Source organism: Squalius cephalus (assembly GCF_949319135.1).
Source record: "Squalius cephalus genome assembly, chromosome: 25".
Taxonomy (NCBI): Eukaryota; Metazoa; Chordata; class Actinopteri; order Cypriniformes; family Leuciscidae; genus Squalius; species Squalius cephalus.
Genome location: NC_137146.1, coordinates 23,518,452 through 23,530,982, shown reverse-complemented (window position 1 = coordinate 23,530,982; position 12,531 = coordinate 23,518,452). Strand labels below are relative to the sequence as shown.

Genomic DNA, 12,531 nt, shown 5'->3' with positions numbered 1-12,531 from the left:
TATTTCCATTATTTCACTATTTCTAGTATTTGTACTTTACGGTTTCATTTAAATGTTGTAATCAGCAAATAATTTAATTTTACCTGTAAAGCAGATTTGTTCAATGACAGCATTGATTAAAGTTTCTTATGGGGCAAGAACATGTTTCTAATAGTCATAAATAAATTAATACTTAAAAAAAATACTTATTTTAAGTCATTATTGTACCTGGTTCATTAGGCTACTCTTGTAATAAAGTAGCAGTGGCTGGAACAGACTTTAAGTATCACCTGCGCTTGAAAAGATGCAATCTAATCCTGAACCCTAAATAAGCTGCTCCCGTTTGAGCTTACGGACCTGTTGCTATGACAGCAACTCCAGGATGAGCTTCGGAGAACCTAACAATCCTGGATCATGTAAAATCGTCAACAGTAAAATCCAGATAACAGTAATCCACGTATGAAGAATGGGCCCCTGTTCACCAGCGCATTGTTATATTGAGTTTGTTATGTTTTTGTAAACTGTAAATGATTTTTGTTGATTACAGTAATATTACTGTACTCTCAACAGTTCTCTACTGTATAATCTGCATCCTGTATGTTACTGTAGATTAGTTTTCACAGTATTATTACTGTATTCTCAACAGTTCTCTACTGTATAAGCCCTGTGTAGTGATGATGTGCCTCCAGTGCTCGAAGTGGGCCGATACGCACCAGCACTTCTATATTTTAAGCTGTAGTGTACCCTCACTTTTTCTTGTGTACCGGCACTTCTCAAATGTTGCTGGTACCAGAGATGTCACTCTGCCCTTTTTCTACTCAGCCACATGATTTACAAAACCTGCTTCTGTAATTCAAAATGATACATAATATTGAACTATTAATTCAGTCATGGTGATAACTAGAAGTGTGCACTGATAGATCAGTGGTCATATAGTATGTTTCTTTTTTTTATAACTGGAAAAAGTTAAACAGTGGGGGAGGTGTGAAGATAAGCATATACATAGTGACATCACTACAGGTATATGACAAACATTGCCCCGATAAATATTATTTAGCTCGCACTGACATTTTCTTGAGGTGTTATTTTAATATTTGCTTAACTCTTCCCCCGCCATTGATGGAAACTTCCAGGTTTCTGTTTTTTAACTGTTATACAGTAGGGGGCGCTATTATGGATCTTCTGAAAGAGTTACTGAATCTCCTGATCAAAACACAGGTGAAGAAAAAGCAGAAACATGCAATATCATATGTGACCCATGCTGGCAAAATGAGTCAGAATGCGTACAGGCTAATTACGAGCTAAGGGCAAAACTAGTGAAAAATGGTAGAATTTTGAATATTCATAGCGAATTCTCGATGGCATGAGTCTGAACCAATGAAATGTGATTTTCAAACCCATACTGATTAAAACAAAATGATTTTACTGACACATTGACTGACACATCCGAAGCGTGCCTCAAAGACGCCTCAGACAGCGCGTGATCCCGATATACTCTTACCCCCTTTTCACACATACTCCGTTTGCAGTGCGTATGCGGTGCGTATTTTTTTCCGTACCCATGTTAACAGGTTAGAGCTTTCACACTGCACGCGGTTGCAGTCCGTCGATCCGTTCCAGTTTCGGTGCGTATACAGCAGTGCAGAGATCGTTTCCGCACCGAGTCTATTTTTGCTGTGCTGCAAACGCTGAATTAAAGTGACAGCGCATGTTTCGTGGTCAAAATGAACACAGATTGAACTGAAAATGTAGTAATTTTACCATAAATGCGATTAATTAAATAAAATGTAGTAATCTCAACATAAATGTATTTAAATACTTTTTTTTTTTTTTTACTTTAAGACCGGGGTAAAGCAAGGAAAGCTACAATTTACCTCAACAAGGTGACATAATGAACAACACTTGTCTCAGGTGGAAAAACAAGTTTTTATGATATGCAAGATTTTTTGTATTAAAATTTAAATGAAAAAGAAAAGGCATGAGAGTCGGCTGTTTTTGTCAATTTTAAGTTTTAATTTAAAATGTTTGCGATTTAATACATGGTTAAATATTTGCCCACTTGCTTGAGCAACTTAATATAAGTAGAAGTAATGCATTGAATAATAGGCTGACGTTGTTTAAATTGTGTTTAAACGTGCATATGTCTGTTAAAGAGTGTATGTGTACAAAGAGAATCGCAATGCTGAGACGTTAAGACCAGGGTAAATCAAGGGAAAATACCATTTACTTCAACAAGACAACATAATGAACAACACTCGTCTCATTCGTGGAGGTGGAAAAACAAGTTCTTTGTGACGTGCAAGATTTATTTTATAAAGATTTAAATTATGCAAAAGAAAGGCAAGGGTATGAGTCTGCTGTTTTTGTAAATTTTAAGATTTAATTTAAAATGTAGGCTATGCGATTTTAATATAAGTAGCCTACATGGTAAAATATTTTTACCACTTGCTTGAGCAACTTAATATATAATTATATAGAAGTAATGCATTTAATAATATGTTGTTTAAATTGTGTTTAAACGTGAATACATCTATTAAACAGTATGTGTACAAAGAGAATCACAATGCTGACAAAAAACTTTTTTTAAATAAAAGTTGCTCATAACTTCTGGATTTGAAATACAAATAGTGAGTATGTATTTGTGGTATAGCCTACACTGCAAACGCAGCATATGTGAAAGCACTATTGCGCGTGCTGCTCCTGCACTGCATACGCACTGCAACACGCACCGCATATGCACTGCACACGGAGTATGTGTGAAACGGGCGTTATACCTACACAGAATTACAGTATTACAAAATATCTGTCTTGGCGAGTATTCAAGCAAACATTATCTTATGTCTTAAATGAACTTTTGGTTAACTGTTGGGGAAAAACATCTGATGTGTAACATTATATTAGACCCGTGCAGTACAGTAGGTCTGACTATATAGGCTGTCTTTTTCATTAATGTTAATCAAACAATTGTGGTACCATGGGGAAAAAAAGTTGAATATATATTGTTCCTATAAATATTTGGTTTTGACTTGGCATGTGCCAAATCTGGTGTTATTACCAGAGATTTTAAGGTATGGTTGGTAGATAATTTTGTTTTGGAACCTTCAGAAAACTTTAACTCGATTTTTCTCAAAACTGACTTTGAATATTAAATTCAAACAGGTGTAGCTCAGTCATGAAAATTTGCTCATTGCGACTCATTTTGCCAGAACGGGTCACGTATATAAGCAGACGCATATCTAAAATCAAAACTGCCTAATGTTACTTAATGAAATATCGACGCAGGACGAAGTATAGGACTGTGAAGCTTTGGGGGTGTTGTTGGACTTGATCAACTCCATCTGTGTTGTCTGATCCAGACGTAGTCTAAATATCTAATATCTAAAATATCTAAACATCAAAGTATTTAGTCCAGGGTTCCTCAAATCCGGTTTTGAAGTGCCGCTGTCCTGCAGAGTTTCTCCAACCCTAATTAAAGACGCCTGAACAAGCTAATCCATGTCTTCAGAGTTACAGGAAGAAGAGTTTTATCAGGGTTTGAGCTAAACTCAGTAAGGCAACGGCCCTCCAGTGCCAGATTTGTGGAACCCTGATTTAGTCTTACAGAAGACAATAACATGTCTGACTATGATATACCGTAGATGATCTTACCAGAGTTTCTCCAGTTTATAGTCAGGATCCTTCAGTACAACAGAGAGAAGCTTCACACCCGGATCTTGTATATTTTTCCCTGTCATATCCACATCTCTCAGTTGTGAGGGGTTTGATCTCAGAGCTGAAGTCAGATCAGCACAATCTTTCTGTGTGACTCCACAATCACTCAAACTGTAGAGAGATGAAAATCATACTTGGTAAACACTATGAACTGAAAACAAAAAGCAATAGAAAATAGAGAAAAAATAGACAATTTGTAGATGGAGTAAAACACTGCACTTGGTCACCAATGGATGACATTGTCTCAAAATGACTCAGGAACCTTGAGGTTTGAGGATTACAATGGGAGAGAGAGTTAAGTGTGAATAAAAGACAAATGGGACATGGTATGGACTCAGGATAACAAACTCTCAGTGTGCAAAAGAACAAGATTCTGAACAGACACGACATATACAACATAAAATTAAATCAACTAACTCCACGCTTTGCTCTAAATGTAAGACCGCATTCTTGGGCTAGAATTCTTGGCCTCCCTTGCAGGTGAATAACCAATAAACATGCTATATGAATATTTTATTTTTTGTCTGTTGTTTCCAGGAAAACTAATTTATAGTACAGGATCAGTGATAAATCACTCTCTTTGTCTAGCGTGTAATTAAGACCATCAACTGATATTTCAATGATAGCCTTTTTTAAAAATAATATTTTGTGCTTTATTAGATCATATTATACATGCTTTAAAATATATATATTATGATGTCATATTCAAAAAATCAAGATTTTGACATTTGCCTTTTTAGTCCAGTCTCTGGCTCTATCCAGTTGATGTTGTTTACCTCTATTATAAGATTATAAGTTTCATTGTAAAATTTGCAACAATAAATTAACTTTTAACATGGATCAAATCCATATCAATGGTTTAAGTACTAAATCATGTGTAACATTAAACTTGTTTGTTTTAAATGAATCCTCATGTTGAAGACATTGACTGTCAGGTGCTTTAACACAAGTTTGAGTCAGCTTGTATTGTTTCCCAATCACATCTCCCCGTAATTATTCCCATCAATAAAATAGATAAAAAAAATAAATAAATAAATAAATAAAAACAGAAAACAATAAAAACAAGTATGCTGCCATATTTCTCCTATTACTGATACAATAAATGTTTGTATGTTTTTTTTAGCTTTATCAGCTTTTAATTTTATTTTGTTTAAACAGTAAAGTGTTAGTTTTCACTGATACTTACTGAACTTTAATCACGGGCAGCAGCTTCTGGAGAACCTTCAGTTTTTCAGCTTTATTGTTTTCTCCAACAAATGTATTAATATCAAACTTCTCCAGACTCTTCTCTGATGTCAACAACACAAAAACTACAGCTGACCACTGAGATGAAGAGAGTCTGGCTTCACTTATTGTTCCAGATTTCAGATACTGTTGTATTTCCTCCACTAGTGACTGGTCACCCAGTTCATTCAGACAGTGGAACAGATTGATGGATTTCTCTGGAGAGTCAATGGTCCTGATCTTCTTCGTGATGTACTCAACTGTTTTCTCTTTACTGTCAGACCTTCTTCTTCTCAGTGTCATTAGTCCCTGAATCTGATGAGACTCCACTGACAAACCCAGAAGGAAGCGCAGGAAAAGGTCCAGATGCCCATTTTTACTCTGTAGAGCCTCATTCACGGCTCTCTCATGGAGCTCAGAAAATGAAACATATTCTGGTAAATCGAGTTTAAACCAGTCCTTAAACATAGACAACAAACCTGGTTTAGAGACTATGTCAAATACATTCCTGTTGTTGTTTATGAAGCAGAGGTGCACATATAAAGCTGCTAGATGTTCCTGAACACTCAGATGAACAAAGCAGAAGACTTTCGCCTGATACAGGCCTGACTCCTCTCTGAAGATCTGAGTGCACAATCCTGAGTACACTGATGCTTCTGTCACATCAATGCCACACTCTCTCAGGTCTTTCTCATAGAAGATCACGTTGCCTTTCACAAGCTGCTGAAAAGCCACTTTCCCCAGTTTGAGGATCATGTCTTCATCTGTCAGGTTCTTCTCATAGTCCTTCTCATGTTTTATGTTGGACTGAAGGATCAGGAAGTGTGTGTACATTTGAGTGAGAGTCTTGGGAATCTCTCCACTCTCTGCTTCACTCAACATCTTCTCTAGAACAGTGGCTGAGATCCAGCAGAACACTGGGATGTGGCACATGATGTAGAGGCTCCTTGATGACTTCAGGTGTGAGATGATTGTATGGGCCAGACTCTGATCCCTGATTCTCTTCCTGAAGTATTCCTCCTTCTGTGGCTCATTGAAGCCTCGTACCTCTGTCACTCGATGGACACACTTAGTGGGGATGAGATCGGCTGCTGCTGGTCTAGAGGTGATCCAGATCAGAGCAGAGGGAAGCAGATTCCCCGCAATGAGGTTCGTCAGCAGTACGTCCACTGATTTCTTTTTGTTTACATCTCGTAGAGTCTCATTCCTTTGAAAATGTAAGGGAAGACGACACTCATCCAGACCATCAAAGATGAACAACACTTTATATTCGTCACTGGATATTTCCATTTCTTTTGTTTCAGGGAAAAACACATGAAGAAGATCTGAAAGACTGAATGTTTTGCCCTTCATCAAATTGATCTCTCTGAAAGGTAGTGGAAATATGAGCTGGACGTCCTGATTTACTTTGCCTTCAGCCCAGTCTAGGATGAACTTCTGCACAGAGACTGTTTTTCCAATGCCAGCGACTCCCTTTGTCAGCACAGTTGTGATGGGTTTGTTTTGTCCAGGTAAAGGTTTAAAGATGTCATTGCATTTGATGGGTTTGTCCTCTGTTGCTGCTCTCCTGGATTGTTTCTCAATCTGTCTCACCTCATGTTCATTACAGATCTCTCCACTGTCACCCTCTGTGATGTAGAGCTCTGTGTAGATCTCATTCAGGAGTGTTGGGTTTCCCTGCTTTGCTGTTCCCTCATTCAGACACTTAAACTTCTTCATCAGATTTGATCTAAATGTGTTCAGGACTTCATGGCTGTAAAATTAAAATAACATGGTATTACATAAGTTAAATATAGAGATAAATGTAGTATTTGTTCTCTGTATCATGACCAAGAATATTTCACAAGGTTTATGAAATGTGTTAATTATTAACATTTTTGAGTTATGATCACAAATCAACAAAAATCCCACAGTTTACCTGACACCAGCATCCCTACTTTCATTAAGGTCCTGTAGTTGATTCATAGGCTGGTCATTCTTCTTACAGACGGGTTTTGTTACTGCTGATCTTTGTGGTGGGATTGACCTTAAACATCATGCAGAGAATCAAGAATCAAACACTCTGATATTGGTGGATTTTTTTTATATCACCTGAATAATTCTAGTTAATAAGTAAATGCACTAATTAATAAATCAACTGCTCAAGGGCACAACTGTAATAATACTAAAAACAAAAACTATAAAAAAGTTTGTCGAGACAAACTTTGTGTTAGCTTAAGAAAGCTTTTTATATATTGTAAATATTTTATTAAAATAATATATTATTGATTGATTGCTTATAATTTAACATCATGCCAGTTGTCAGAGCTATTTTAATGGTGAGAATAAAAGTAGCAAAATATAAAAAGAGAAATAAACTTAAAACTAAATTTACAAAAGTTTTTAAACTAATCTGGCCTCACTTCATTAAAAAAACATCTATTAATACGAATCAACAGAATAAAAACAGAGTCCTAGAGGAGTTAAAACCATCGCATTTCGTTATAAATATGCTTTAAAGATAGTGGACTCTGTCATAAGAGGCATAAAGGAGGATCTTCAACTGATAACAAAACCTTGTGCCTATTTAGCAATATGTGCAGATGATACGGTCCCAGTGATTATCTGAGTAGAAACAATGTGTAAATGTTTTAAATGATATTGCTCAGAATTTAATATCCCTAAGCGAATTTTACTTTATAATGTTCACATGGCGTTTATTGTGAAGACAGTGATGTGGTTCCCTTTTCCTGCGCAATTTGCGCATGCGTCTATTCAATGAAAAAAATGAGAAGGAAAGTGAAACGCTACTGTTTGTTTACTGGAAGAAAGTTACTGATCAAAAGGAATCGTTTTCCATCCATCCTTTAATTTAGCATCTAGCTGGAAGGCGAACAGGTATTTTGTGGAGTTTGTGTTGCTTAATTTTCAGATAATTTGTAAATGTATTTCCTGAATGTTATCAAGTTTCAGAGTTAGCTAGCGCGTGTTATGCTCATCCTATGTAGCAGCAAGTTAAAAGTGAAACGTGTTCATATGAAGTGAATGATTTTATGTTTTATGTCATGATTTCAGCTCTTACGGTGTGTCTATGGTTACACTGTGAATAAATGGGTTGGAATACCCCACCATAGCCCATCAGTTATGATCATTGAGTGCATCGTCTGAATAAATTCCGGCTGGAATGCTACAGTAAGAGCTTATTCCCCCTGCATCATCCTGCTGCCACTCTGCACCACGGAACCACAAGGACAAGTCACGGGGCTGTGTTGCTATTCGTCTGGTGTTGATGACAACGGACATTTCATGGAGCAACTCGGCACCATTCTACGGGTCTTGTAGACAAAGGGACTTTATGATCATTGTGCAGCTGGCTTAATGGTTTGATGCGACGGTCAGACAAGGTATGGAACATTTCATTTAATCAATAAGGAAAATTCATCTTCACAAACAGATCTAAAGAATCAAATAGACAGCCTGCAGAACAAAATCAAAAAGCTTAAATCTTCTCTTGAGAATACACTAGAGACTACCGAGATAGACCATTTAAAGAAGGAAATTCAAAACAAAGAAGAAACACTGAGTACTTTACAAAGGGAACTTAGAGAAGGCCTCCGACGCTCAACCCGAGCAAAGATCCCAACTCCAAAAATGCTCGAAATGCAACAAGAAGAGGCAAGGAAAAAGGAAAGAAAATTCATCTCAACATACGAAAGATGGAAGATTCGAGCCCGAGAGTCAAGAGAGCAGCTCAAGTCGGATATCAGTAAAGGTGAGCTGGCGTCTTTGATGGACACTTTAGAGAAGGAGAAAGAGGCTGTGTTAAACACTTACCTTGAAATACGAAACCACAACACACCTACACCAGAATTAAGACGCCATGTTGATAGTTGTGAGGCAGTTACAGCAGAAATTATGAGAGTTAGCTATGAGAGAATGTCAGGCATCGATGGAGATTATGATGCAGACCAAGTACAACGACACCTCAAAGAGCTATTGAAGAGCAGCTATGCACGCTCCATCTATGGATCCACTGCTTCTCGAGTGTCCAAATCAGTCCGCAGTCATGAAAGCACCACCTTAACACTCAAACGGGTGGATGCTGCGGCAGAGCTAGCGGCTAAAGAAGTTGAGTTTGAAGGCTTGCTGGAAGTAGAGAAACAAAGGGAGAAAATAGAGTATCAACAAAGGCAAATAGAGGAAGGACAAAGGAAAATGGAAGTAGAAAAGCGCAGACTAGAACGCCTTCAGGCAGAAAAAGGATTTAAAGGCTGCTCGGGCCAGACTGCTAGTCTACAGCCAGGGAGCATCACAGGAAGGCAGTGTCCATTCTTCTATTAGTTCAGTAGAAAATCCACCTGGCCTCCCTACTATCAGCCATCAAACTCCCAACGTCACAGCATCATCACCTGATGTAAACATGTCATCCCTTGCCCGAGCCTTGCAAGATAGTATGGCTTTAAATAGACTTCCAGTGCCAGAGCCATCGGTTTTCAAAGGTGACCCCATCCAGTATATTGAGTGGAAAACCTCTTTCATGTCACTCATTGACACAAAGGCCATCTCCCCAGCTGACAAACTTTATTATTTGAGGAAGTATGTTGGCGGCCCTGCTCGTAAGACACTGGAAGGAACTTTCTATAGAAACGACAGCGAGGCTTATAAGGATGCATGGAACAAACTGGATGACAGATATGGCCAAGCCTTTATTATACAGAGAGCCTTCAGAGACAAGCTTGCTGATTGGCCAAAAATCCAACCAAGGGATTCAGAAGGATTAAGAGACTTTTCAGACTTCTTAAATGCCTGTCAAGATGCAATGAAACATGTAAAGAGCCTCAAAATACTGAACGACTGTGAAGAGAATAAGAAGCTAGTCCGCAAACTACCAGAGTGGAGCGTGTCTCACTGGAACAGGAAGGCTACGGAAGCCTTAAGAAAGAACAAAGAATTCCCCAGCTTCCAAGACTTTGCCACGTTTATGGCGATGGAGGCAGAGATTGCTTGCAATCCGATCACCTCAGCTTATGCCCTCCGCAGCTCCGAGTCGAGCACTACAAAGCAAAGCAACAGGGAACCTAAAAGGAACAAGGCAAGCGTTCTGAGTACTCAGACTGAGGCAGACGGTGACAAGTTTCAGCCAGTGAACGGTAAGGCAAGGCTCGAAATTGCGACCATTTTGGTCGCATATGCTCCTGAAATTTAATCTGTGCGACCTAAAAATATATTTGGGAGCATTTGTGCGAGTGCAAATAATGGTTGTGGTGCGATCTGTTTTCATTTCTCTAAAAAACGTTTGCAAATTACTTCACAGTGTGTACCTTATGTGCGCTGATACGCGATGGCCGGACCGTCATTCTATCCAACGTTATATAACCAATCCCGGGGTTTTTCCTGCATTGATTTTTTTTTGGCTTCCGCCAAAGCCTTTTGATCGGTGCGTGAGTGACTGCTGCGCTTGACGAGAGAAAGCCCCGGCCGCGCGCGCGCGCACTCTCACGTCTTCAAACAACACGAGCGCTGTCTTGCTCTCTCTCCCTCGCGCATATCAAAATCATTTGACACGATAGAAAAAGTTTCACGTGGAGCATTCTGAGATTTTTTTTCTCCTAAATTACCGTGGAGTGTGAATTGTGCTAAAAAATAAACTACCGGGATAATCACACAACGCTTGCCGTACACGTCCGATTCGCGAACTAATGACTCATTTGAACCGATTCACTTTAATGAATGGTTAAAACAACTGATCTGTCCAACACCCCCACGAGACGTCTGAATCGGGGTATAACAAATCGGTACCACTTTACAATAATGTTCCACTTATTAAATTCTAGTTAACATGTACTATTAATAAACTGCACTTTGTTAATTTGTTAACCTTTGTTAATGTTAATTTCAACATTTGGGCTACTATAGCCTACATTATTGAAATATTTTTTTTTATTTGTTAACATAGTTAATGCACTGTGAAGTAACATTAATGAACAATGAACAGCTGTATTTTTATTAACTAAGATTAACAAAGATTAATACAGCATATTAATAGCAATAGAGTGCCAAGTGCCAAGCAAAAAATGCAGGGACAGGTGTGTGGCAAACAAATCAGGTTCAATTATTAAGGCTTTTAATCGTCAGGATACGTCAGATATAACCATACTGTCTATGAATATAACACTGCATACACCATCGCCAAAGAAGAGCTTGCCTTCACTAAATTTATGTCAAATGACAAATCATGTGCCAATATCATCGGGGTGAGATAATATAGAGCCAGAAGACCAAATTTCAAATCTTGGCCACAGGATGAAATAAAATCTGTTAATATATAATTTGTATTTGTGGTGCTCCTAAATTTTTGGTGGTGCTCCTAACTTTTTGAAGTTGGGAGCACCAGTGCTACCAAGTAAAAAAGTTAATTTCGAGCCCTGTAAGGAAAGGCCGCCTTGCGCCTTCTGTCAAAACAATCAGCACAGGCTACATGGATACCCCAAGTTCATTGCTAAAACCCTGGAGGAGCGACGAGAATTTGTCAGACAACATAAGCTCTGCTATGGCTGTACCAAACCTGGCCATAGTGCAAAGGACTGCCGACATCGACATTCATGCAACACTTGTAAAGGCAAACATCCCACTTGTTTGCACGACAACAACTATGTAAAGAGGGAAAGGGCCCCACCTCAGGAAAACACTAGCCCAATAGAAGCTGGTGCGACTTCAATGTCAGTGAATACTGAGCAGTCTACCAATGATTGTGCCTGTATGGGTGTCAAAAAATGATGCAGGAACGGAAAAACTGGTCTACGCCCTGCTGGACTCCCAAAGTGACACAACATTTATCGACCAGGAAGTGAGCAATGCTCTAAAGGTGGAGTCCTGTCCAGTTAAGCTCAAGTTAACGACCATGATTGGACGCAATGTGATGGTGAAAAGCCAAAGGGTCTCAGGGCTTCGTGTGCAAGGTTATTGCTCCTCCCTCCTCATCGACCTTCCTCCCATTTACATTAAGGATTGTATCCCGGTAAACCGCGCCCATATTCCAACATGCGAGACAGCCAGAAAATGGAATCATCTCTCCAAAGTCATAGATGAAATTCCACCACTACAGGATTGTGAGGTCGGTCTGTTAATAGGATATAACTGTGCACAGGCAATGGCACCAAGAGACGTAATATCAGGAGGAAATGAAGAGCCTTATGCAGTTCGAACCGACTTAGGATGGAGTATAGTGGGGTGCTCTTCACCATCCCTTGACACTCCAAGTATAGCGGGACAGTGTTTCAGGGTTGTTGTCAAGGAGCTCCCACCAGTTACCCCTGCAGATGCCATTCGCATTCTGGAGTCTGACTTTAAGGATGACAAAGAAGATGGCAAACCAGTGTCTCAGGAAGACATCCTGTTTTTGGACAAACTCAAGAACGGCATCAAGAAAAACAGCCAAGGTCATTATGAGATGCCGCTAACTTTTAAGGAGAGACCCACCTTACCCGACAACAAACAGCTCGCCGTCATGCGTCTGAGCCATCTCAAGAGGAAGTTGTTAAGGGACGAAAGGTACAAAGAACAGTACATCAGGTTCATGGAGGAAGTCATAGAAAAGGGTGATGCAGTGGAGGTTTGTGATGAAGGGAAGGAGGGAGA

General features: G+C 39.0%; 1 protein-coding gene across 2 annotated transcripts in view; it reads right to left on the bottom strand.

Annotated features, from left to right (window-relative positions):
* Positions 1-12,531, bottom strand: part of LOC307153983 (NACHT, LRR and PYD domains-containing protein 12-like) — a 136,884-nt gene that overhangs the window by 99,646 nt on the left and 24,707 nt on the right. The window contains exons 5-7 of one of the 2 annotated variants that reach the window (XM_079863841.1): positions 6,833-6,940; positions 4,877-6,667; positions 3,628-3,801 (exon numbers count right to left, since the gene is read on the bottom strand). The exons of the other annotated variant lie outside the window; for it this stretch is intronic. Coding sequence (XP_079719967.1) covers positions 3,628-3,801; positions 4,877-6,667; positions 6,833-6,940 — 2,073 coding nt within the window. The remainder of the gene's footprint in view (positions 1-3,627; positions 3,802-4,876; positions 6,668-6,832; positions 6,941-12,531) is intronic. 2 annotated transcript variants of the gene reach the window in all.